The sequence below is a fragment of the Poromitra crassiceps genome (assembly GCF_964638095.1).
Source record: "Poromitra crassiceps genome assembly, chromosome: 5".
In the NCBI taxonomy this organism is placed as follows: domain Eukaryota; kingdom Metazoa; phylum Chordata; class Actinopteri; order Beryciformes; family Melamphaidae; genus Poromitra; species Poromitra crassiceps.
The window spans coordinates 19,973,731-20,000,610 of record NC_139642.1 but is presented as its reverse complement, the minus strand read 5'-3'; the positions used below and the strand labels follow the sequence as shown (position 1 = coordinate 20,000,610).

The 26,880-nt window shown below is 43.7% G+C and overlaps 2 protein-coding genes across 2 annotated transcripts in view; both read left to right on the top strand.

Moving 5' to 3' along the window:
- The window catches only part of LOC310776372 (endothelin-converting enzyme-like 1), a gene marked incomplete at both ends in the record, with an annotated part of 8,215 nt that extends 6,973 nt beyond the window's left edge, over window positions 1-1,242 (top strand). The window contains 2 exons of the mRNA XM_083636569.1: window positions 213-395; window positions 1,163-1,242. Coding sequence (XP_083492695.1) covers window positions 213-395; window positions 1,163-1,242 — 263 coding nt within the window. The remainder of the gene's footprint in view (window positions 1-212; window positions 396-1,162) is intronic.
- Window positions 1,243-7,943: 6,701 nt separating this feature from the next.
- Window positions 7,944-26,880, top strand: part of LOC310776371 (segment polarity protein dishevelled homolog DVL-3-like) — a gene marked incomplete at both ends in the record, with an annotated part of 52,459 nt that continues 33,522 nt past the window's right edge. The window contains 10 exons of the mRNA XM_083636568.1: window positions 7,944-8,107; window positions 11,790-11,859; window positions 19,014-19,165; window positions 20,149-20,197; window positions 20,653-20,730; window positions 20,835-20,958; window positions 22,326-22,467; window positions 23,539-23,632; window positions 23,925-23,994; window positions 24,262-24,401. Of these exons, the coding sequence (XP_083492694.1) occupies window positions 7,944-8,107; window positions 11,790-11,859; window positions 19,014-19,165; window positions 20,149-20,197; window positions 20,653-20,730; window positions 20,835-20,958; window positions 22,326-22,467; window positions 23,539-23,632; window positions 23,925-23,994; window positions 24,262-24,401 (1,083 nt within the window). The remainder of the gene's footprint in view (window positions 8,108-11,789; window positions 11,860-19,013; window positions 19,166-20,148; window positions 20,198-20,652; window positions 20,731-20,834; window positions 20,959-22,325; window positions 22,468-23,538; window positions 23,633-23,924; window positions 23,995-24,261; window positions 24,402-26,880) is intronic.

The window sequence follows — 26,880 nt, the reverse complement described above, 5'->3', positions numbered from 1 at the left end:
CAGAAAGATAAACAGTATGGTGGCTCCACCTAGCGGTTGGCCACAGACACTGCAGTCTACAACAGGAGATGCTCACAAACTCCTCTGTTCAGACAGAGGCCACTTGCATGAGCTTAAAGGCGCCCTCCAGTGAAACAGGTAGTAAGACTGACTGGAGGGGGCGGGGCTGTAAGCACTTAATTAAACCTCCCCAGACATCCATCTGACTCAAGCCCGGGCCACCAAATGCCTCAATGACATCCGCCACTGGATGAGCAACAGCTCCCTTCAGCTCAACGGGAGTAAAACTGAAGCCATCCTCATCGGTACACCTCACCAAATAAAACAGGCCGGCATCATCCACATCACCATCGATGGACACTCCATCCCCCTCTCCTCACTGGTCACCAGCCTGGGTGTCAAACTTGACCAAACACTGTCATTTGACGCCCACATCAAATCCATCTGCCAAACCTCATTCTACCATCTCCGGAACATCTCAAAGCTCAGACCCCTCCTACCCCAAGCCGCCGCAGAAAAACTGGTCCACGCATTCGTCTCCTCCCGTATCGATTACTGCAACTCCCTGCTTGCAGGCCTCCCCACCAAATCCACCCAGAGACTGCAATATGTCCAGAACTGTGCCGCCCGGGTTCTTACCAGAACCCGGAAGTCAGAACACATCACCCCTGTCCTCCACTCACTTCACTGGCTCCCCATCAATCAACGCATCACCTTCAAACTCCTCCTCCTGGTCTACAAGGCAGTAAACCACACTGGTCCCACCTACCTTCAAGAACTCCTCCCCCCCAAGCCCCCCTCCCGGTCACTCAGATCCGACACCCTAAACCTACTTGTTGTCCCCCGCACCAAGCTGGCAACGATGGGTGACCGAGCCTTCTCCACCCTGGGGCCACGCCTGTGGAACCAACTCCCAGGAACTGTTCGGGCCTCTAAATCCCTCGCTGTTTTTAAAACGAGCCTTAAAACCCACCTGTTCCGCTCTGCTTTTTATTAGCTCGGAGCTTTTAGCTGTTTTTAGGTTGTTTTTATTTTATTTTATTTTTATTTATTTATTTTACTATTTTAGCTACTGTAAAGCACCTTGAGATTTGTTTTACATTTTAAAGTGTGCTATATAAATTAAAGCCATTATTAATTCTCTATATCTGTCTTTATTCAGATCAACTACATTCTGTCATAGAACCCAGGAGAGCCCCACACTGCTACAATGAGCTGGCTGTCTACTTTGAGAGAAATTGACAGGCACATGGATAGATAGTCCCATATGTTCCTCTGTGATCCACTCTGAACTAGCGTCACACAGCGTAGCATAATGAAATTCAAAACGCTCTCCTACCCGTCTCCCCGACGTTCGATCACAGATCCATAGATATAATAATCTCCCTACGGAAGCCAGTAGTAGTAGTCTTTCCACAGCCTGTGGGGAGTTTAGGAAAGGAGAAGCTTCCTAGTGCCGACAGGAACCATGGGAGTTTGAGTATTTCATGAGCGTCATGTTTTGCTTCCCAGGTGCGCTGGATTTGATGATTTGATCACTGACTGAGCCGCCGTCTCCGTGTGACTGCAATGTGTTGTTTGCGGTGCACCATGATAGTGAGATCAAACACACCCTGCTGTCAATTCAGCACAGGCTGTGGAAAGACTGCTTCTAAACGGTTGTTTCACGCAGCAGGAATATCATCTTAACTGTGTCAGAACAGCAGAACATGAGGCTAATGGATAGAGTGAGTCCTACTTGATACTGACGGGCTTTCTCTTTACTTTATTTATTTATTTGCTTTCTTGGGTTGTAATGTTTGAGCTTTTGTGCCACCTGGAATGAAGTTGCTTCTAGAGGGCTGGACAGTATACACACACCTGGCTGATATCGCTGGAAACACAATAATACATACATACAAATATGGCATGTTTTACATAACCTTGTGTTGAAGTAGTTTTCTTATTTTGCACAGTGAAAGAGTACAATTGAAAAGCATTGTATTTATGTCTGCATCTGCCAGTGAGCCGTCAGGATAAGAGTAGATATAATGATGTGTTCAGTCCACTACAGGAGAGACTTGATGTCCTCTGGAATTAGGTGGGGAAAGATTTGCATAATATCAGTATCGACATCGGCCGAAAGAGTATCGGCAAAAAAATACAATAACATCTTTATTCACGTTTCGTCATCTCGGAGACAACAGATCATAATGTGGCCCTCATGTGGAGTCTGTCTGTGTGTGTGTGTGTGTGTGTGTGTGTGTGTGTGTGTGTGTGTGTGTGTGTGTGTGTGTGTGTGTGTGTGTGTGTGTGTGCGTGCGTGCGTGCGTGCGTGCGTGCGTGCGTGCGTGGGTGTGTGTGTGTGTGTGTGTGTGTGTGTGCGTGCGCGTGCGCGTGCGCGTGTGCGTGCGTGCGCGCGCGCGCGTGCGTGCGTGCGTGTGTGTTAGGCAGCCTGGAGACATTCACCAAGCAGCATTTAGGTCTGCGACTAAGCTACAACCACATAGAAGATAAAAAATAAATCAAAACATTTCCATGTGAGCTCTAGTCTGTCATGCTTAACAAACGCTACATTCATGTAAAGGTGTGCTAACTAAATCACTAATGCATCAATGAGACTGCTGCACACAAACAGTAGGCTGTTGCCATGCCGGTCCTGACCTCTCAGGGGCCCTAAGCAAGATTCTGCTAAGGGGCCTACTACCTACTACCTGCCATTTTCCATCGCCACACACTGACAAGCCAGATTCACTCATCTCATGGCATCAGCTCCTCGTTTCCTCTGTGACCTTTGACCGAGGAGTGACGCAAGGAGAAGAGACGAGGAAAAATCGTTAGCAAATGGGATGCAACCCCACCTTTAGCTGATAGCAAACCGTTTTTAACCATCTTATTTAAGAATATATTATGGTGTCACACCTGACACCTCAGTGCTCCCAAAATTCTCCCTCCTGTACTGTACATCACCTGGCATTATTTGCTGAAGCTGTACTGAGTCTTTGTTAGTAGTTGCTGAAGCCGTCTGTACTGGGTCTGTGTTAGTACTGGATGAGCTTGACTGTGGGTCAACTGAGTTTGTGCTTGTACTGACTCTGGCTGATGATCCAGCATCTCCTTTACTGAGAAACCTAAGCATAGAACCTGTAAATTATAGACAACAACACTATTCTCAATTTTATCAGTTGCATCTGGCCCTGTTCAAACTGCTCTCCCCCAGATTTCCTGTTATAGCCTACATGTTCAAATCTAAAATACTTTTTATATGGCTTGGCTGAATACTTGATGGTCATTATATAATGAGCAATGTTCATCCATATTGCACAGTATGCCCACATTTTTAAATTTAATATTTAATCAATAGCTATCTAGTCACTGTCGATCCATTGCTTTCCATCTTGCATTAGTATTTTTGGACCTTCTTTTTCCATCAGTTTGTGTTTCTCTGTTATTTTGTATTGTGTCTTTCTTTTTTGTGTGCACCACCCCCAACTATGAATATAATTTCCTCTCCGAGTACATCTATCTATCTATCTATCTATCTATCTATCTATCTATCTATCTATCTATCTATCTATCTATCTATCTATCTACCCATCTGTCTGTCTGTCTGTCTGTCTGTCTGTCTGTCTGTCTGCCTGTCTGTCTGCCTGTCTGTCTGCCTGTCTGCCTGTCTGTCTGTCTGTCTGTCTGCCTGTCTGCCTGTCTGTCTGTCTGTCTGTCTGTCTGTCTGCCTGTCTGTCTGTCTGTCTGTCTGCCTGTCTGCCTGTCTGTCTGTCTCTCATCCATCTATCCATCCACGAGCAGTGCAATGATGATTTTTCTGCCTGGTCCCAACAAGTTGCTAAATGCAACTGCTAGTATCATTTTGTGCACACATGACGTGGTTATACGTATATACTATAGCAGTCTATGTTGACGTTTATCAAACTTAGTGAGAGAGCACAAGTGGCTGGCAGTGGCATACATGCACTGCGCAGCTAGCTGGGTTAGCAAACAAACACTGTTATGGACAGACTACAGTGAGAGATTGATATGCATTGCAAACTACGTTGCAAACATTGAAATCCTATCTTTCCGATAGGAAACAGTGTGTGATGGTAAAGGGTGTTAAATCTCCCTATATAGAATGTACTACAGGACTCCCTCAGGGCTCCATTTTTGCACCTATATTATTTTCACTTTATATTAATGATTTACCAAAGGTATGCCCTAGTATGAACACTTTAATGTACGCGGATGACGCAGTAATTTTCACTCCATCCAAAACCATGGAGAAAGCCTCAAACACCCTCAGCCATGACTCAAATTCAGGTCTGGCTTGAAAAATCTTATCTTGCATTAAACACCAAGAAAACAGTGGGTATGGTTTTCTCAAAAACAATCCATCTTAAACCCACATCTTAACATCCTTGTGGGAGGGGTGGAGATAGAAACTGTAGGTGAGTTCAAGTACCTAGGGCTCACTTTGGACTCCACACTCTCTTTCAAGAGTCATATTAAAAAGGTATCGAACACTCTAAAATTCAATTTCTGCAACTTCAGGCAGATTAGGGCATCTCTGACTGACAGTGCGGCCTTAACTTTCCTCCACTCAATGATTTTTGCACATATAGACTACTGCCTTACGAGCTGGTCCTTCACAGGAGTAACCACCTTGAAGCCCATCGAGTCTCTATATAAAAAGGCTCTGAAAATTTTAGATAAGAAACCTATATCTTACCATCATTGTAATATCCTTCTAAAGTACAATCTCCTCAGCTTTGACAATTATAAAAAATTTAAAATTGCCTGTATGATTTATAAAATCCTTCATGGGCTAGCACCACCTCCTTTAGAATGCTTTATCAAACGGAGAGCTACCCAGAACATCACGCGAAGCTCGTCGAGAGGCGACTGTGAACTACCTCTGAGACGGTCCTCTGTGGGACAAAATGTTTTGTCCTACAGAGGTAGCAAACTGTGGAATAGCCTACCAGTGTCAGTCAGAGAGAGTAGCAGTGTTCACACCTTCAAGGGGCTGTTAAAGTCATGGCTCAGATCAAACCAAAACTGCGACCACATCTAAACCCTTTTGTTTCATGTGTTGTTTTGTATATGTATATCCCTGAAAGTCCAATGTCTACCTTAGTCAATGTCCCTAATGTCTCCTGTTTTTATTTTATTTGTATTGCATACCCGAATTGAAAATCTGTATATGTACACCTGAATTTGAAAGTTAAATGCCTCCTTCATGTAGGCTATATGTATGTCTCCTCTCCTCTTTACCCCATATGTATGTATATGTCACTTACATCGTATCCCTGTCAGTTGCCCTATGTATGCACTAATTTTTCTATTTCTTTTTCTTTTTAAACTTTTTGCACTTTACCTCTACCTGTCGAGGGACTACGGATGGAAATTAGCTAAGGCTACAATCCGGCACATGTACATGCAAATGTTCATTAATGCTGCACTGTCCCTGAAATAAATAAATAAAATAAATAAAAATACGTTTATAGCACGTCAAGTTAACGTTACATTGCTAAAGTGACAGAGGTGACTGAGTGAACACATTTTTAGGTCTAATCTTTTTGACAGCAAATATTCCACTATCCACCATGAGCTGTCTGACATTTCACTAATCACTGTCAATGCTTTGACAGCCAGCTTCCTCCTTTAGGTCTGAATGTAAACAAATGCACGTTCAAAATCACATGGCACAGATCAGCTGACAGCTGCCCCGCTGACGTCAACACTTGGCTAGCCCCGACTTAGCATAGCTAACAGCAACAGCTGGTTTCGCCTACCTGCTGTAGTCGCAGACAGTTCACTTTCACGTTTTTTCCTCTCCTTTTTTTCATTGCCAGAGGGATAAATCCGCTTCATCTTTCAGCAGTCAGTCGGCAAACTTGACTTGTAGTACCGTATTATCCAGCGCACTAAAGCACTTTTGGAGGAGGAGAGTGCGGCCAAAGAGTTGAAGGCAAGATTTGTCACATGCATTTTGTGACAGCGCTGGTTTGGCCAATGGGACAACAGCACAGAACCGTAACAGCCAATCAGAGGTGTCTCCTCCAGGCCAAAATGGCAGCTCTGTTGTGCTGGAGTTGTAATGGATCTATCTATTAGTTGTCATTTCTTATCAATGTAAGTTCGTTTGTGCAATTTGTGCGGGGCCTTTCACAGTGTTGGGGCCTGAACGCAAGCTGCGTAGTGAGCATATAGGGCGGACCAGCTCTGGCTGTTTTGCTGCATTGACTATGTAAGCTATTTTTATGAAGGTGCTAATTGCTATATAATTTATGTTTACGTTCTAGACAGCCAATGCACCGTAGGCTCTTGTGTTGAAGACAGGAAACGGAAGTGTGTGTTGTTGTTGTTGTTGTCGGCGAGCTTGACGTTATCTTACGCTAGAAGCGGAAGATAAATAAAGCTGGCGTCTCTATGCTGAGATTGTTCAAGAGTGGAGTTGCCCGTTTATTGTTTTTTATATCAAAGTATAGGCGCAGCCTAACGCTCGGCTGCACTTTGATATAAAACCAATAAACGGGGCAACTCCACTCTTGAACAATCTCAGCATGAGACGCCAGCTTTATTTATCTTCCGCTGCTGCTAGCATAACATAGCGTCAAGCGCGCAACAACACACACTTCCGTTTCCTGTCTTCAACATAAGAGCCTACGCTACGGTGCATTGGCTGTCTAGAACGTAAACGTCATAAATTAAATAGCACCTTCATAAAAATAGCTTACAACTATATTAAAGCTGTGTTACAATGTAACTATCCACATACTACAGATTTATATTGAAAAAGTTTACTGTAGCTAGCAACAAGTGTCAAAAGAAAGCGATGTTAGCTGAAAACATGCAGCTCAACAGCTAGGTGTGTGTGTGTGTGTGTGTGTGTGTGTGTGTGTGTGTGTGTGTGTGTGTGTGTGTGTGTGTGTGTGTGTGTGTGTGTGTGTGTGTGTGTGTGTTGGGGTATGTCCTCCAATAGTTGTTTAATAATTCAAATCTGTAGTACCTTTATCATGCCTAACTAGTATCTAACCCAAATAGGTGGAAAATTCACTCTTAGATTCACTCAGATTTATATTGAAACAGTCCAAGCCCAACCTCATAATCCTAACACCGATTAAGCATGCGTACTACCACATTGTACTCTCAGATGGCATTGGAACCGTTTGTATTTTACAACTTTTCAACCTAAATGCTTAAGATCTGTTTCATAGTGATACACAGAAATAGCCTACATTTAAATTTGAATCATGTTAACAGTACTTTATTGTTATATGTCATGGGTTTTGATAATATTACATGATTAATTTCCCCACACGGATCAATAAACTTTAATTTTGCTTTATTTTATTCATTTTAATATAGTGGGAAATGTTCACACTTTTATTTTGAAGGCACAATCTTCAATTAGGGGTGTTTTTTCCGATAAGACAAGTACGGCCGCGTTTTTACTTCCGGTTGGCAGAATGTCGTTCAAAATAAAAGCACAGAATTCAACACTGACAAACAGGCCAGATGAAAATATATTCAAGATTCGCTTTAATAGCCAGAGTAAGTAATCAGAATACAAACGAGGAATGCTGCTCGGCTGATCCCTCGTATTACTACCAGGAATCCGTTTTACCCAATTCAAGTTTCATTTGACCTCAGGAAAACGCATGGAAAACGTCATCGGACCTTTTATTTTGAAAGGGTTGACAGGAAGCTTGCTGTAACTTGTGTGCAGCTTGACGGTGATGTGGCGTCCGGAGGAGACAGACAGCATCCTCCCATCCAGCAGCAGGTCTGTTTGCCAGGACAGACAGACAGATAAGCAGTCAGTCAGGCAGGCAGACAGACAGACAGGCAGCCGGATAAGCAGACAGTCAGACAGATAAGCAGACAGACAGGTGTGGAGCTCTAGCTGGCAGCGGGGCGGTGGATGCCCTCTCCCCGGCCTGCAGTGCAGTGTGATGGGGGAAAGCATGGAGGAAGAGACCCGGGTGATTTACCACCTGGAGGACCAGGACACCCCCTACCTGGTCCGCCTCAGCGTGCCCGCGCAGCACGTCACCCTGGCGGACTTCAAACACGTCCTCAACAAGCCCAACCACAAATTCTTCTTCAAGTCCATGGACGATGACTTCGGGTGAGCCAGAGACCTCATATCAGTATTCTGTCATTGATCTCAGTGTATACAATGTTTATTATGTTATATCAATATTACTATATTATTATATCTCATAACTTGCCTATTTAAATAGTATATCTCAGTAGGCTTATGGTGTCAATTAGTAGCTACTAAAATATTAAATACTTGTCAACATATATATAAAAAAAAAACAGTATTAAATATATCAAGATTCACATTTACTAATTAATTATTGTTAATAATACAGTACTTATTATTATTATAATAATGTAAGTAAAATTACCAATTGGACAGAACTGTTACAGGAATCCCACTCAGATTATATTCCTCATCCCTCCACAGGTGTGCGCGTGTGCACACACACACACACACACACACACACACACACACAGACGCACATCAGCTGATGGTTCAGCTGGTTTCCTTCTAGACTTTTAATTGGCAAATCTCATAGAGGGTGCTCTATTTAAAACTGCTTCATTTCCACCTTCTTTTTATGGCTTTTTCTGCAAGCCGTTTGGAACCCAGCTCCTCCTTTCATGCTGTATCTGACTTAAACAATGGCATTTCTGTTGTCATTGTTGCTTGCTCTGTTCTGTACACGCTAGCTGTTTCTGGCTCCAAAACCGGCCTCCAGAAACCTGTGGGTGACCACGTCCATGTTGTTCCAGTCTGGTTGCTGTGAGTCAGCAGGAGACAGAGCATGACGTGATGATGACGGGTGGAGCAGCTTCATCATCATCAGCCCTGTGTCTCTGCTCATGCTAACATGCTAACATGCTAACACAGCGACAAACAAACTGAAACAAAATGCATCAGCCCCCGTGTGGCAGGACAGAGCCATCACAATCCAGCTGGTCAGAACAGAGAAGAGTCATGACCTGATGGAGGCTGGAGAGAGAGAGAGAGAGGGTGAGAGAAATGGAGGGAGGGAGGAGACAGAGGGGAAGAGAGAGAGAAAGACAGACAGAGAGAGAAAGCGAGAGACAGAGAGGGAGAGAAAGAGACGCACACACAACACACACACACACACACACTGCAGTGAGAGATTTCATCAGAGGGAATATTAAAGAGCTTTTAGTTTGAACAGACAAATAATCCTGAGTTACATAACATCACACACACACACACACACACACACACACCACACACTCTACTCGAATGCATTCACACAGATTCAGTATGCAAATAGAAAGACAAGACCTGAAAACCAAGCAGTGTGTGTGTGTTCTTGTACAGCTATCTTAGTGAGGACCAATGTGCGTGTTATACCTGGGAAGTGAGGACATTTTGGTTTTTGACATTTGGTCCTCACTTGTCACACACCTTCAGCAGGCTGTTTGAAGGTTTAGGCTGGATTCACACAGACTCCGGCGCTCTGTATTGTTGCAGGCTAGTAGTCCTGCTCTGTCCTGCTCAGTAACAAGCCTGAAGGGCTGAGAAAGTCAGGAAGTAAATCCTCACGGGTGTTTCAGCTCAAAGCTCTTCCCTGGTAAAACAAAGAGAGGCGAGACTTACAACTAAGCACAAAATAAGAAAAAAGCCCTCTGATCTGATTCGATCTGATCTGATCTGGGGTGGTTTGTCGCCGAGGGCTCGGAGCGCCATGTGAACTAGGCATAAGGGTGTGTGTGTGTGTGTGTGCTTCTTTATGGATAGAGGCCCCTGGTAATCCTTCCTTGACCCAGCTAAAATCACCCTGGCTGGTGTGTGTGTGTGTGTGTGGGTGGGTGGGGATTATCACTCACTCTCTCTCACACACACACACACACACACACACACACACACACACATGCACACACACGCGCACACACACACGCACACAAACATGCAGCAGTTCCTTCTGACCTTCTTCTCTGCTCATAAAAAATAGATTTGAGAATCAGAATCAGAATCAGAATAACTGTATTTATTCCAGAGGGGAAATGGAGTCATCCATGCTGTCACTCAGGCACGGGACATTTTAATCTAATATCCTCCATATTAAAATGTTAATAAAGCAGACTCACTCTGTGGTTAACATTGACATTCATTTCATTTTGAAATGACCCTGCCAACAAGCTATAATGCCTATATCCATCACGCCGCGTGGTTACCATGGTAACCGGGGGTCACAGGGTTCATGGTGCTCTGTGGAAGTGGATGGGGGAGGGGGTGTAGTGGAGTGTGTGTGTGTGTGTGTGTGTGTGTGTGTGTGTGTGTGTGTGTGTGTGTGTGTGTGTGTGTGTGTGTGTGTGTGTGTGTGTGTGTGTGTGTTTATGGTGATTGGATGTCAAACTTCCCCCTTCAAATTGCAACCAATAACGTGGCTTTATAGAGCACGGCAGGAATGAGTCCAGAAGTAGCATGGAAGGCGGAAGTCCCGGACTTCCTGGATCCTACGGGGAAAAGTCAATGGGGTTTTAGAATGGGGATTTCATGCATAAAATAATATATCTGTGGTTAACAATAACAAAAGTTTATGAGAGCAGTAATTTGGCTTCAGCAGGATAATCTTCACAAACGTTAATCACTTTTATGACTTTTGAAGCCTTTATTAAAAATCGCGTTTAAGAAAACGCATTTACGTTTCATTACGTTTTAATTTCATACTGCAGTATGTTATCACACTGCAGTGTCTTGCTGCAGTGGCACCCAGAAGTGCTTTTTTGTTGTTGTGATGTCATCATACTGATTCATCACAGATTACTATGTTATTATGATGTCATTCTGTGTTCTCAGGGTGGTTAAAGATTGTATCGATGATGTCATTATGTTCTATTCTGTACTGTGTGTTCTCAGAGTGGTTAACGATTGTATCGATGATGTCATTATGTTCTATTCTGTGCTGTGTGTTCTCAGGGTGGTTAAAGATTGTATCGATGATGTCATTATGTTCTATTCTGTACTGTGTGTTCTCAGAGTGGTTAAAGATTGTATCGATGATGTCATTATGTTCTATTCTGTACTGTGTGATCTCAGAGTGGTTAAAGATTGTATCGATGATGTCATTATGTTCTATTCTGTACTGTGTGTTCTCAGAGTGGTTACAGATTGTATCGATGATGTCATTATGTTCTATTCTGTACTGTGTGTTCTCAGAGTGGTTACAGATTGTATCGATGATGTCATTATGTTCTATTCTGTACTGTGTGTTCTCAGAGTGGTTACAGATTGTATCGATGATGTCATTATGTTCTATTCTGTACTGTGTGTTCTCAGAGTGGTTACAGATTGTATCGATGATGTCATTATGTTCTATTCTGTACTGTGTTCTCAGAGTGGTTACAGATTGTATCGATGATGTCATTATGTTCTATTCTGTACTGTGTGTTCTCAGAGTGGTTACAGATTGTATCGATGATGTCATTATGTTCTATTCTGTGCTGTGTGTTCTCAGAGTGGTTACAGATTGTATCGATGATGTCATTATGTTCTATTCTGTGCTGTGTGTTCTCAGAGTGGTTAACGATTGTATCGATGATGTCATTATGTTCTATTCTGTACTGTGTGTTCTCAGAGTGGTTACAGATTGTATCGATGATGTCATTATGTTCTATTCTGTGCTGTGTGTTCTCAGAGTGGTTAACGATTGTATCGATGATGTCATTATGTTCTATTCTGTGCTGTGTGTTCTCAGAGTGGTTAACGATTGTATCGATGATGTCATTATGTTCTATTCTGTGCTGTGTGTTCTCAGGGTGGTTAAAGAGGAAATCTGTGATGATGACGCCAGGCTACCATGTTTCAACGGACGAGTCATCTGTTGGGTCAGACACACACACACACACACACACACACACACAGATTAGCTAGGTTATCTGCAGCAGTGTGATAACAGTGCTAAAATGTTTACAGCCTGGTAAACCTGGTCTATAGCTAATTTCACCATCTATGACAACTGTATGGTGGGTGAATTTTTAAATAACTCACCCGTTTAATTGTCTTATTAAGGCTTTATAGGGATAGTTCACATTTTTTTTAAGTCTAGCCCTATTTGCTACAATGATGATGTTGATTGGTAGAGTTCTTTCTCAGCACAATCCATGCTGTTCCTCTATAGTAGCTCTGGAAAGTTGGGCAAAAACAAATACAAGGTCAATGGGGTCACGCTCCTGTATCTACAAGCTGACTGAAGCTCACTGAAATGTACTTTGTGTGACTGTGGAGGACATTTTAGTGAGCTTTACCCCTTAGCATCTCAGCATGCTAACAGCTGGCTAGCTAGCCATGCTAAAAATAGTGCAAAAAATAGGTAGGGACACGCACATCCAAAAACTAGGCCACACTGGGCCTGGGTGCTGGATCAAAGAGTACTTACAGTGAGAAAAGAAAAACAATCCGCACACCAAGAGGAGCTCCCGTTCAGGGTTTTTTTATTTGCAACACAGCGTGACGTTTCGGGCCACACTGGCCCTTCCTCAAGACGCTTTCTGGAGTGGCAGAGAGACGCCGTCTTAAATACCCGTATCAATATACATGACAGATCACCAGGTGTTCATCAATTAGTAATTAGTAAAGTTAAAATAAAGATGTACACAGATAAAAAAGACAGGTTATTCTAGGCACAAATGTATAGATTCTAACAGTATATATATACAGTGTAGACAAATAGGACATAAATAATTTTACATGTCACCCAAAAGGGAGTAGTTTGTGGGCTCTATATTATAGTAAGTATTTAAGTAAAGTTTGAAAGAGGCCCAAAACAAATACAAAAATGCATGTAAATACATCCCTGGAGGCGACTTCATTGACCACAACATATTACATTTGCAGAAATGGGGACCTAGTCTATTAGTCTATTACTTAAAACAAATAGTAATTAGTAGAAAGTTTTAAAAAAAAATACAAAAATACCACTTATATAAGAGATCACCACTAGAGGGGAGAGAGAACAATAGAGAAAGCATCACAGTAGGGACATCCTAATACCACGTTGAGTATAGGATTACATCACCCTCTATAGAAAAGGTCTCATATCAAAGTCCTCATTTAGGCCTTTTGGGGCCATAGTGCCCAATGTATATATCCAGAATAATTCTCTTTTGAGTAGCAAGTTATTAATGTCACCCCCTCTGCGTGGCAGTTTAAGAGCCTCAATCCCAATATATTTGAGAGTGGATACAGAATGTTTAGCAGAGGTAAAGTGGACAGCCACCGGGCTAGATGTAACATTATTTCTGATTGTGCTGCGGTGTTCAGAGATACGAGTTTTGAGTGATCTCAGAGACTTGCCTATATATGAAAGTCCACATGGACAATGCAGCATATAAATAACATTGACAGTGGAACATGAGATAACACTTTTGATTTTATATTTTTTACCACTGTGGGGATGGTAAAAGCAATTGGTTTTATAAGTGAAATTACACTGTTGACACCGGCCACAAGGATAATTCCCAGAGGGGATCGAGCTGAGGAAATGAGCAGGTGGAATAGGTGGGAGGTCTGCCCTCACCAACATATTCCGTAGATTGGGGGGCCTTTTATAGACCACCAAAGGCGGTTTGGGAAAACACGCCTTGAGTGCTGGATCACTATCAATGATGTGCCAATGTTTTTTTATAGTTTTCTCAATCTCTCTGGAGACAGGGGAATATTGTATGGCACAGACCACTCTGTTTTCTTTAGATTTAGGTCTAGTGGACTCCAGGCACTGAGTCTGGGAGACATTGGAAAATCGTGTAGTAGCATTTTTTATCCAGCTCTCTTCATAATCCCTTTTTCTGAATCTGGTCTCAAGGTCCTTGATTTGAGTTTGGAAGTCTTCATTAGAACTGCAAATTCTTCTGATCCGGTTACATTGATAAATGGGTAAACTTTTTTTGAGTGGTGTGGGATGATATGAGGAGCCATGGAGAAGAGAGTTTCTATCGGTAGGTTTACGGTATAAGTCAGTTTTAAGGCAATTATTTTCTTTTATAACCCACATATCCCAAAAATTCATCTTAGTTAAATCAAAGGACATTGTGAACTGTAAATGTTTATTTCTAGAATTGATGAACCGGTGGAAATGCTGCAGTGCGGACACAGGTCCTGTCCATATGAAGAACACGTCGTCAAGATACCTTTTCCAATGCGAGACGTTTTGGAGGTAGGGAAGGTCTTGTTGGTTGAACAGTTCTTTTTCGAAGAGACCCACATAAAGGGAGGCGAAGCTGGGTGATATTTTGGAGCCCATGGCCACTCCTGACACCTGGAGGAAGAAATCATTCCCATAGAGAAAAAAGTTAGAAGTGAGAATTTATTTTATAAGGTCCAGCAGAGATGCAGTGTCAGGGTTAAGTTCATTTCTTGTGTCCAGGAAATGTTCAGCAGATCGGAGGCCCCCATCAAAAGGCACATTAGTATATAATGACTCAATGTCCATAGTAACCAAAAGTTGTGAATCTTCTATATGGTTGATAGATTTAATGAGTTTAATAAAATCCATAGAATCCTTGGTATAAGAGGGTAGGGTAGTCACTAAAGGTTGTAAAAAGTAATCAACAAAAGCTGAGATTTTCTCAGTCAGTGAACCAATAGCTGCAATAATGGGGCGACCTAAAGGTGTGTCTGTGAATGACTTGTGAATTTTGGGTAAAGTATAGAATACCGGGGTGATGGGGAAGTTGACAGTCATGAATGAGTGTTCTGGCTTAGTAATGACACCTTGTTCTAATAGAATGTCAAGTTTATTATGAATCCGTTTTTTCATGTCATTGGTAGGGTTACCATCCAGTTTCCTGTAGAAAGTCGTGTTGGACAATTGTCTTCTCACCTCCTGGTCGTAGGAGTGTCTGTTTAGTATGACAATGGCGCCCCCCTTATCTGCATTCTGGACAATCAAGGTACTGTCTCCACTCAGGGTTTTAAGTGCATCACGTTGTTCCTTGGATAAGTTGTTAGTCACTTTGTATTCCCTCTTTTTGTTACAGATGATGGAGAAATCACTTTCAATCAACCTACAATAGGTGTCGAGTGAAGAGTTTCTGTATTTGGGGGGTATGAAAGTCGATTTACCTCTGAAGAAAGAAGCAGCTTTTGTAGTGGTGTTCGATGTAACAGAGGAGTTAGTCGCAGGTTCGGGTGTAGATACAAGCCCAGTGTCTCCAGTGGTCGTGGGGAGAGCCTCCTGTGGGGTCGGGGGATTAGAGGGAAAGTTAGATGGTGCCCTCTGGCCTGTGAAAAATTATTTTAGCCTTAAATTGCGAGAAAAAAAATCGTAGGTCAATGACTGTTTTGAATTCATTGCAATATGTAGTCGGCACAAAAGAAAGGCCTTTACTGAGGGCTGAGAGGCAAATGTCTGAAATTGGCTTACTCGAAAGATTGAAGACGTTTAGGTCTTCCTGTTCCGGATGAAGTATGGTTCTCGTGTGCTTATTGCCCCGCCTGCATTTCCTCTTGGTGGACGGGGGTGCTCCTCTAAAAAAAGGGAGCCGTCAGAGAAGCTAGTAGAGTCGGAGTCCCACCTGGAAACACTGTGCGTAGCTGGAGAATAGCGTCTGTAGGTGTTGTCCCGTTTGTTTCGGTATGTCTGCCTCTCACGTTGATCACGTGACCGCGTTCCTCCTGTAGCCCCGGTGGTGCTCGTTTGGTCGTCTGGTGGCAAACGCCATCTGTAAACAGCGCCCCTCCGGTAGTCCTCCAGATCCCGTTCGAATTTCTTCTTGCCATGCTAACACTCTAGTCTTTAAATCTGTTAGTAGGAGTGGTCCATATGGTTGAAAGCAATATCACAAGTTTTTGTTGTATCGATATAAATTATATCACGATATGGCTCATGTATGCAACATCTCCTTGAATCTAATTGAACTGAATGGTAATGTTAGCTGTGATGTCAAATGAAATAGAAAGATTCAAATAATATTCCTTAAAAAGGTTTTATACATCATATTGTCTCGTAAAATAAGTAAAGTGAGTAAAATTGGCTTGGTATAATCAGACAGCAGAATTGTGTCACTGTCAGGATATCCCAAAATCATCCATATAATCACAAAATCACTGTTTAGCATCACAACGTGATTCACTTTCTAACATTTTACAGTCGATTGATAGCAGGGACAGACACAAATTTAAAGTCAACATTTCAACTATTATGAAGGTAAGGTGACCAGACGTCCCCAATTTTCAGGGACAGTCTCCGTTTTTGGTGGCTGGAGCTGTCCCCGAAAACGTCCCAGCTTTTTCAACTCCTCATCCACGGCCAAGATTAGTGTCTTTCAGAGGGTGCAGCGTGGATGTATCTCTAAAGCTATAGTGGACATACTGATATCATGTGAAACTAGAAGACCTAAGGCGGCGATCTTCAAAGTCCGGACTCCGGTCCGCATCCGGACTGAGACGCCGTCCTATCCGGACCGAGCCCTATAACCTACAAATCATTGAGAATTGTCATTTTCACGGAGCATTTCTATTTTTACCGTCACATGCTTTTCTGGTCTTTACGGTAATACTGGTTTATCTGCCAGAAAGAAAGCTCACAGACCAATGAATGCGCTGTAAATCATCGCACGTGATGCTACTCGGTCAATCAAATAAGCGAATCGTTTCTCCCTGTCGTTTCCTAGTGCTGCTGTGAGAGTGACACACGGACGGAGGGGATGCGAGACATACTGTAGAAGTAATTTCACATGGCGTGGTCAAAAGAAACGACTCTTACATGTCCATTCATTGTTCTTACGGGCAGTTCAAAACCAGTATGTCTCGGGTTGAAGTGCGATGCGATCCTGACCCGTCTATGGAAGCGCCACACATGAGCAAACACACATACACACACACACCAGCGCACACTCACACATTCACTGCCCAACGGCATGAGAAGTTTGCATTGGGAACGCTCGACAGACAGACAGACACAGACAGACAGACAGACAGACAGACAGACACAGACAGACAGACAGACAGACACACAGACAGACACAGACAGACAGACAGACAGACAGACAGACAGACACAGACAGACAGACAGACAGACAGACAGACAGACAGACAGACAGACAGACAGACAGATAGATACAGTAGATATATGGATGGATGGATGGATGGATGGATGGATGGATAGATAGATAGATAGATAGATAGATAGATAGATAGATAGATAGATAGATAGATAGATAGATAGATAGATAGATAGATAGATAGATAGATAGATAGCTCACTTCTCTAAAGAGAAAAGGTGGACCCGGAGGTTTGTTGGCTTGATTTAACAGTCAGTTGTATACAGACATTGTACCATTAGGCTACTTCAGTCATTGAGTTCAATGGCACTGAATCATAACGCAAGCTACGTTGCAATGTTCCGGACCTTTGCTTAAAGGAACACTCTGCCCATTTTCAACCAGCTTTGTATCATTAGAACAGCAGTAGTATATCAGAAAACTGTAAACTGTTTTGAAGTCTGTCATTTAATTTGACAGTTATTGAGTGTTAAAGTGTGGACCAGTGACATCACTGGTCCACACTAACTCAAATTAATAACTCATTAACTCAAATCAACTCTCAATAACTGTCAAACTAGATGAATGATGAATAGTTTGACAGTTATTGAGAGTTGATTTGAGTTAATGAGTTATTAATTTGAGTTAGTGTGGACCAGTGATGTCACTGGTCCACACTTTAACACTCAATAACTGTCAAATTAAATGACAGACTTCAAAACAGTTTACAGTTTTCTGATATACTACTGCTGTTCTAATGATACAAAGCTGGTTGAAAATGGGCAGAGTGTTCCTTTAAGGAAATTTTCTCGAACTGGACCTCTTTGAATTTTAATTGAGTGCCCCTGACCTAAGGCATCCATTGGTACCGACCATGTGATGCTAGCTTGTCGGAAAGGGGGCTAAATAACGCTCCAATTTAACGTCGAGCTGAACCCAAGAATGACTTTTCTTTTCTTTTAGTTCAAATACCTGGGTATGCAGTGCACCTATTTAATAATGTGTGCAAAAAAAATCACAACAATCTAATTTCTTTAATTTTTCACATTTTTTCACATCAAAACTTCGTTTTTCAAGATTTCATTGATAACAGTAATTACAGTTTGCTGACGTCACCCTGTACTATCAAATTTCTACCCCATTTCAACCAATCATATCTCGACATGCAGCTGTCAATCAAATCTTCATTTCTGGATAATTTTCTCTTCCAAATGAAGTCGAAAATGGCGCCTAGTGCCTGTCATCTGGCAGAATTCCTATCCCATAAACTAACTACTAACTTGGCCAATTGTTAGAAACATGAACAAAAAACAAAAACTATAATCTCTAAGAATGCAAAGAAATGTAACTGGCTCGTTAAAACGCGCATTCCAGGGATATCGTATCGTTACAGCAGCGATAATGGCGCGTGCATCCGAGAGCTTGGTTGTCAGGGGTTGCACTTCGGAGATTCCAGGCTGACGTGCTGCACTCTCCGCTCAGCAACACGAAGGCAGTTGGCTGCCTGCGGCTCGCTGAGCTCCACTCCTCCCGTCAAAAGGCTCTTCCCGAGGGGAGCGCCACAACAGTCCAGTCCCCAGAATTGTCAAATAAAATCATCGACATGATACTATGACCCGCCTCTCAACCTGTCATCTTAGACAAACTATGTTTTCCGTCTGCAACAGACTCATTATGCACGTGACGAACAGGTTCAGTTCGACTTTAAACTAAACTATAACATTATAACACTATAACATAACTAATAACATTGGATATTTTAATGATCATTTATATTGGCTGTCGAACTGGAGATTTTCACTTCAGAAATCAGGTCACCTGATGTAAAAGTAAACGCTAACATCATGCCAGCATAATAGCTAGATATGGTATCTCTCTCCATCTCTCTCTCTGTCTGTCTCTCTCTCTCTCTCTCTCTGTATCTGTCTGTCTCTCTCTCTCTCTCTGTATCTGTCTATCTTTCTCTCTCTCTCTCTCTCTCTCTCTCTCTCTCTCTCTAGGTGGTGTCAGCAGACAGCTGTCAATCAGATGGCGGGGGACCGGACAGCCAGGTTGACGTCCTGTCTACAGACCAAGCCCTGCCCCCAGTCCAAGCCCCGCCCCCTCTGGAGAGGACTGGGGGGATAGGAGACTCCAGACCGCCCTCCTTCCAGTGAGCTCCTGACTGTCTGAATCAAGGGGCAACCTCCGCGGCTGAAAAGTGAAGCCACGGCGGAAGTACCTTAAACCTGCATTTTTGTCTAATGGCCAGCAGGGGGTGACACCACTGGCTGCCAGATGTCAAATGACCCTACTTCTCACTAATGACCTCAGTAAACACTTTCCTAATGAGTTTATTGTCTCAATCTCTAGTTTACAGTCTTCTTCACTACAGCATCATGTTCATTTAGTCAATTATGGTCCCATTTAGAGTCAAATAGATGATAAAGCAGACGATGCTTTGGGGCATGATTGACAGGTCACCTGTCCAATGATCACAAAGCTCGCTGATCATGGATCAATAGCAGGCGACTGCAGCTCTGTGGGAAACCCCTAGTCTCATGCTAGCTGCTTTTGACTGCAAAAATCGAATATGGCGATGGTCAAAATGCGAAACTCGCAGTCCCCAAACCAATCATGGGTGACATCACTGTGGCTACGCCCATTTAAAAAAATACATTCTATGGTCTCAATCCAGATGTCTGGACTTGGGTGGCATAGAACATTTCACTCGGACGGGGAAAAAAGCAGGGGAAGGGGTTTGGCGTTGGAGGAGTAGATTTATTATTGTTGCTGTTGGTGTTGTTGTTATTATCATCATCATCATTATTATTATTATGGTTGTTGTTGTTGTTGTTGTTGTTGTTGTTGTTGTTGTTGTTGTTGTTGTTGTTGTTGTTGTTGTTGTTGTGGTGCATGTCGATCTCTACAGTATAACTACTAGCTCCTCTCTCATGATGTGTCCAGACCCTACAGCTGATTGGCTGAAGTATCTCATTAGGATATTATTTGCAGCTCTCTGCCTCCACCTGCTGGTGGGAATGAAGATGGCATGCTCTAAACTGAACACTGTCTCTCTCTCTCTGTCTCTGTGTGTCTCCCTCTCTCTCTCTCTCTCTCTCTCTCTCTCTCTCTCTCACTCTCTCTCTCTCTCAGTGCCAATGCCGTCAGCAGTCAGGACGACCTGGATGAGTCTGTCGTTTCCGTACGGAGAGAGAGAGAGCAAGAGAGAGAAGGAGAAAGAGAGAGAGAGAGGCTCCAGAGGACAGACATGAGTGAGCATGGTAAGACACACACAAAGAATAAAATAGGAAAATGCTCTCTGTAAATTCAAATATGTTGTATGAAATTGTAGCTCATTTGCATATGTTACAGTTTTTCCCAAACGTTTAAACACATTTCCATAAACTGGCTCAGTTTCTCAAAACTCTACACACAAAACTGAAAAGAGTGAACCACTTTGTCAAAACTCTACAAATCTCTTGCAAAATGACACACAGCACTCAGAACCATGTCCTCTCTTGTCAAAACGGATTCTTTCCACCGTAAACACAGCTATTATATCTCTGTCTTACAGAACATCAGTTACACACTGTGTGATACATTTAAAACACTACCATCAGAACAGTGTTCATGTATGTTTTGGTCTGGTGCGACCAGAGTAACATCGCAACTGTCAGCACGTACTGCTCCCCCGACTTGGAATATCTCAGGCTTCAGTGTCGGCCCTTCTGGCTAGTACACCACGGGACTTCACATGGGTTACACTAGCTGCTGTGTATATTCCCCCTCAGGCTGACTTCACATGGGTTACACTAGCCGCTGTGTATATTCCCCCTCAGGCCGACTTCACATGGGTTACACTAGCCGCTGTGTATATTCCCCCTCGGGCTGACATGGACAACGTGCTCGAGGAACTCTACCAAGCGATTCACGTGCAGGAGACCAAGCAGCCGGACACCCCACGTATTGTTGCTGGGGATTTTATACATGGCCAACCTGTTAAAACACTGCACAACCTCCAGCAACACATTCACTTCAGTACCTGTGGTGATAATAGAGAGCCCCAGGGATGACGTATTTGTGTAGTCGGAACGCGGAAGTCCCAGACTTCCTGGTTCTTCACTGTTTCTGTCTATGGGATTTTTGAATGGGTTTTTGGCACGATGCTTCAAATAAGGTCTCTGGGCAACACAAGCTTAATCAAATGCGAACCAGTGTTCAGCGGGATAATCTTCACACATGAGGACCACTTTCATGAGTTTTGAAGCGTAAATGCGAGCCCTAGAAGTAAAAAGCTCGTGCTAAGCTAATCCAGAACTACACAGTGTCGCATAGGCTTCCCCGTCACGTCAGCACTCAACCTGGAGTGTTGTTGATGTGCTGCTGTGCACTGATTACCCCGGGCTGAACGGGGCTGAACCAGGTGAAGGAAAGAGAATTTCCATGTTCGTCCTTTGAAGTGATGACGTTATATCCCCGTCGACTCAACAGTGTAGTCTCATTTAGCCGTTTGCTAGCTAGCCGCACTTTTAACGGCACGTAAAAGCTTAAAAACTCATGTGTGAAGATTATCCTGCTGAACACTGGTTCGCGTTTGAATAAGCCTGCGTTAACCACAGACCTTAATTGAAGCATCGCGCCAAAAACCCATTCAAAAATCCCATAGGTGAAAACAGTGAAGAACCGGGAGTGTTAGCATCGATGCTTTCCGGACTCATTCCTGCGGCTCTCTATACACTGGACCATTGTTACAGCCGCTTTCGTCATGGCTACAAAGCCCTCCCCCGCCCACCATTCGGCAAATCAGATCACTCCTCCATCCTCCTCCTCCCTGCCTATAGGCAGAGGCTAAAACAGGAAGCCCTTGCCTATAGGACTGTCCAGCGCTGGTCAGACGAATCAGACACCATCCTACAGGATTCTTTTGATCAGGTGGACTGGGAGGTGTTCAGGGCTGAAGGGGACTTCAATGACTATGTTGACACAGTAACCAGCTTCATGAAGAAGAGCATGGAGGAGATCATGCTCTCCAAAACAATACAAATCCTGGTCAACCAAAAACATTCGATCAACAAGGATGCACAAACATGGTGTGGGGCAGACGCACAGCGTAGTGCGCTGTCCACGGTGCTGAAATGACACTCAACAGAGATGAGTAACAACAGTGTGTTTACGTTTGGGAAAAACTGTAATAACAAAATAAATACAGTCAACTCCACAGAAGCTGTTTGTATTTTTGTCCATATTTAATATGAAACCTCCTTCTGATTACCGGTAGATGAGAGGAGTTTTGTTTCAGTGGAACAGTTCTGATTGGCTGTCCCCTGCAGGTGAGCGTGTGAACGGACACGCCTCTCAACCAGTAGAGCAGAAAGGGGCGGGGCTAGTGGGCGGCGACAGCTCGTCAACCCCGCAGAGCAGCGAATTAGAAACGACCAGTTTCTGTTCGTCAGAGGAAGACTCAGGAGGAAGGTGAGACACACACACACGCACGCACTTCCTGTTCCCCCGTCTCAAAATCGATGGGATTTTTTTGTGCGTCCTGGACCGATACCGATGCCGACCTTCAAAATAAAAGCCCAGAACACAGACCTTACACAGTACACACACACAACACAATACTGGGCCAGAGTCCCACCAAGCTAGATTTGAAGGCCGCGTAGAGGCCTGATAATCTAGTTTAACCAAAATCTCCATATAAAAATCCCATTGACTTTTAGATGAGGGAACCGGAACTGCACTGGATTCTGGGTTGGCCTACAAGAAGATGTTCCCCCTGATGTACTCTATTCAAACCAACCTCGAACAAAAAGCACTTAAGCACTCTCTCTCTCTCATTCTCTCTCATTCTCTCTCGCCCTCTCTCTGTCTCTGTCTCTCTCCCTCTCTCCACATCTTCCGCTCTATAAAACCTGCTCAGTCTCCTCTCTCATTGGCCCAGGCAGGTCATGGGACCAGGCAGTGTGCGTGTGTGTGTGTGTGTGTGTGTGTGTGTGTGTGTGTGTGTGTGTGTGTGTGTGTGTGTGTGTGTGTGTGTGTGTGTGTGTGTGTGTGTGTGTGTGTGTGTGTGTGTGTGTGTGTGTGTGTGCGTGCGTGCGTGCGTGTGTATGTGTGTGCGTGTGCGTGTGTGTGTGTGTGTGTGTGTGTATTGCTCAGCTGATAAAAGTGTCCCAGGATGAGATCTTGTTTCACCATCACTCATGTTTTATCACAGTTATAATCTCCATCATATTTAGTGCTTAGGGATTTCACATTTCAGACCACTGTTTTGCTATTATGCTTTTTAACCTTTGACCTTATATTTTTTCTCACATTTTTTTTAATTCGTATTTCGTATTTTATATTATTTTTTCTTTAGCTGTTTACATGTGACATACATTTTTTTTTGCAGGTAAATATTTTTTTTGAGTGTTTGTAGGTTACACCCCTCAAATGTATTTCTTACAATTCTTTTCCTACAAATATTTAGATTTAGATATTCGATTTTTTTTTCTACTTTGCATGTTAAGCGATGTGTCTCCCTCTGTGATGATGTCACGACAGGTTCAACCAATCGACGGAGCCGAGCGACTCGTCACGCCTCGTCAGACGACAGCGCCGTCGCCACCGCAAACCCAAAGTCCCGCAGATGGAGAGGGTATGGACACACACACACACACACAAACAAACAAACAAACAAACACACACATATACACACACACAAACAAACAAACAAACAAACACACACACACACACACACACACACACACATAACACACACACAAACATAAGAGGCAGAAGTGTTTTCTGTGTGTTTTTATATCTGTATATCTGTGTGGTTACACTGATCTGTCCCTCATTCTGCTGAATCTGCTCTCTCTGCTTGTTTTCCTGTCTGTCTCTCTCCATCTGTCTGTCTCTCTCTCTTCATCTGTCTGTCTGCCTCTCAGTCTGTGTCTTTCAGCAGTGTCACTGACTCCACCATGTCGCTCAACATCATCACTGTCACTTTAAACATGGGTGAGTACAGACAGGCTGGACAAAAGAACAGAAACAGCTGAAGCACTGATGCTGTTAAAGCGGTTAGATCAGTCGGCTGTTTCTCCACATTAAGGCCCTGATCACACAGAGTTTTAGCATCGCTTACATTGACAAAACAACTTTGAAATTGAATTTGATCTTGAAAATGGTTTTTACCTCCCCTGTGTGTGTGTGTGTGTGTGTGTGTGTGTGTGTGTGTGTGTGTGTGTGTGTGTGTGTGTGTGTGTGTGTGTGTGTCTCTGCTAGAGAGGTATAACTTCCTGGGAATCAGTATTGTGGGTCAGAGTAACGACAGAGGAGACGGAGGGATTTACATCGGCTCCATCATGAAAGGAGGAGCAGTGGCAGCAGATGGACGAATAGAGCCTGGAGACATGTTACTGCAGGTTAGACCTGTTACTACCATCTACCTGGAGACATGTTACTGCAGGTTAGACCTGTTACTACCATCGACCTGGAGACGTGTTACTGCAGGTTAGACCTGTTACTACCATCGACCTGGAGACATGTTACTGCAGGTTAGACCTGTTACTACCATCGACCTGGAGACGTGTTACTGCAGGTTAGACCTGTTACTACCATCGACCTGGAGACATGTTACTGCAGGTTAGACCTGTTACTACCATCGACCTGGAGACATGTTACTGCAGGTTAGACCTGTTACTACCATCGACCTGGAGACGTGTTACTGCAGGTTAGACCTGTTACTACCATCGACCTGGAGACATGTTACTGCAGGTTAGACCTGTTACTACCATCGACCTGGAGACATGTTACTGCAGGTTAGACCTGTTACTACCATCGACCTGGAGACATGTTACTGCAGGTTAGACCTGTTACTACCATCTACCTGGAGACATGTTACTGCAGGTTAGACCTGTTACTACCATCTACCTGGAGACATGTTACTGCAGGTTAGACCTGTTACTACCATCGACCTGGAGACATGTTACTGCAGGTTAGACCTGTTACTACCATCGACCTGGAGACATGTTACTGCAGGTTAGACCTGTTACTACCATCGACCTGGAGACATGTTACTGCAGGTTAGACCTGTTACTACCATCGACCTGGAGACATGTTACTGCAGGTTAGACCTGTTACTACCATCGACCTGGAGACATGTTACTGCAGGTTAGACCTGTTACTACCATCGACCTGGAGACATGTTACTGCAGGTTAGACCTGTTACTACCATCGACCTGGAGACATGTTACTGCAGGTTAGACCTGTTACTACCATCGACCTGGAGACATGTTACTGCAGGTTAGACCTGTTACTACCATCGACCTGGAGACATGTTACTACAGGTTAGACCTGTTACTACCATCCACCTGGAGACATGTTACTGCAGGTTAGACCTGTTACTACCATCGACCTGGAGACATGTTACTGCAGGTTAGACCTGTTACTACCATCGACCTGGAGACATGTTACTGCAGGTTAGACCTGTTACTACCATCGACCTGGAGACATGTTACTGCAGGTTAGACCTGTTACTACCATCGACCTGGAGACATGTTACTACAGGTTAGACCTGTTACTACCATCGACCTGGAGACATGTTACTGCAGGTTAGACCTGTTACTACCATCGACCTGGAGACATGTTACTGCAGGTTAGACCTGTTACTACCATCGACCTGGAGACATGTTACTGCAGGTTAGACCTGTTACTACCATCGACCTGGAGACATGTTACTGCAGGTTAGACCTGTTACTACCATCGACCTGGAGACATGTTACTGCAGGTTAGACCTGTTACTACCATCGACCTGGAGACATGTTACTGCAGGTTAGACCTGTTACTACCATCAACCTGGAGACATGTTACTGCAGGTTAGACCTGTTACTACCATCGACCTGGAGACATGTTACTGCAGGTTAGACCTGTTACTACCATCGACCTGGAGACATGTTACTGCAGGTTAGACCTGTTACTACAATCGACCTGGAGACATGTTACTGCAGGTTAGACCTGTTACTACCATCCACCTGGAGACATGTTACTGCAGGTTAGACCTGTTACTACCATCGACCTGGAGACATGTTACTGCAGGTTAGACCTGTTACTACCAGCGACCTGGAGACATGTTACTGCAGGTTAGACCTGTTACTACCATCGACCTGGAGACATGTTACTGCAGGTTAGACCTGTTACTACCATCGACCTGGAGACATGTTACTGCAGGTTAGACCTGTTACTACCATCGACCTGGAGACATGTTACTGCAGGTTAGACCTGTTACTACCATCGACCTGGAGACATGTTACTGCAGGTTAGACCTGTTACTACCAGCGACCTGGAGACATGTTACTGCAGGTTAGACCTGTTACTACCAGCGACCTGGAGACATGTTACTACAGGTTAGACCTGTTACTACCAGCGACCTGGAGACATGTTACTGCAGGTTAGACCTGTTACTACCAGCGACCTGGAGACGTGTTACTGCAGGTTAGACCTGTTACTACCAGCGACCTGGAGACATGTTACTGCAGGTTAGACCTGTTACTACCAGCGACCTGGAGACATGTTACTGCAGGTTAGACCTGTTACTACCAGCGACCTGGAGACATGTTACTGCAGGTTAGACCTGTTACTACCAGGGACCTGGAGACATGTTACTGCAGGTTAGACCTGTTACTACCATCGACCTGGAGACATGTTACTGCAGGTTAGACCTGTTACTACCATCGACCGTCTAAAAATATGGACAGAGTCAGCGTGACGTCACCCATTGGGTTTCATCAGGTACTCACCACGTGTTGAAATATTAATCCAAATGCAGAGAAATTATCTTTTTTCAATGTAAATAGCAGGAATGACTTTGTAAACATGGCCGCCAGGCTTGGCAAATGAGCTAAA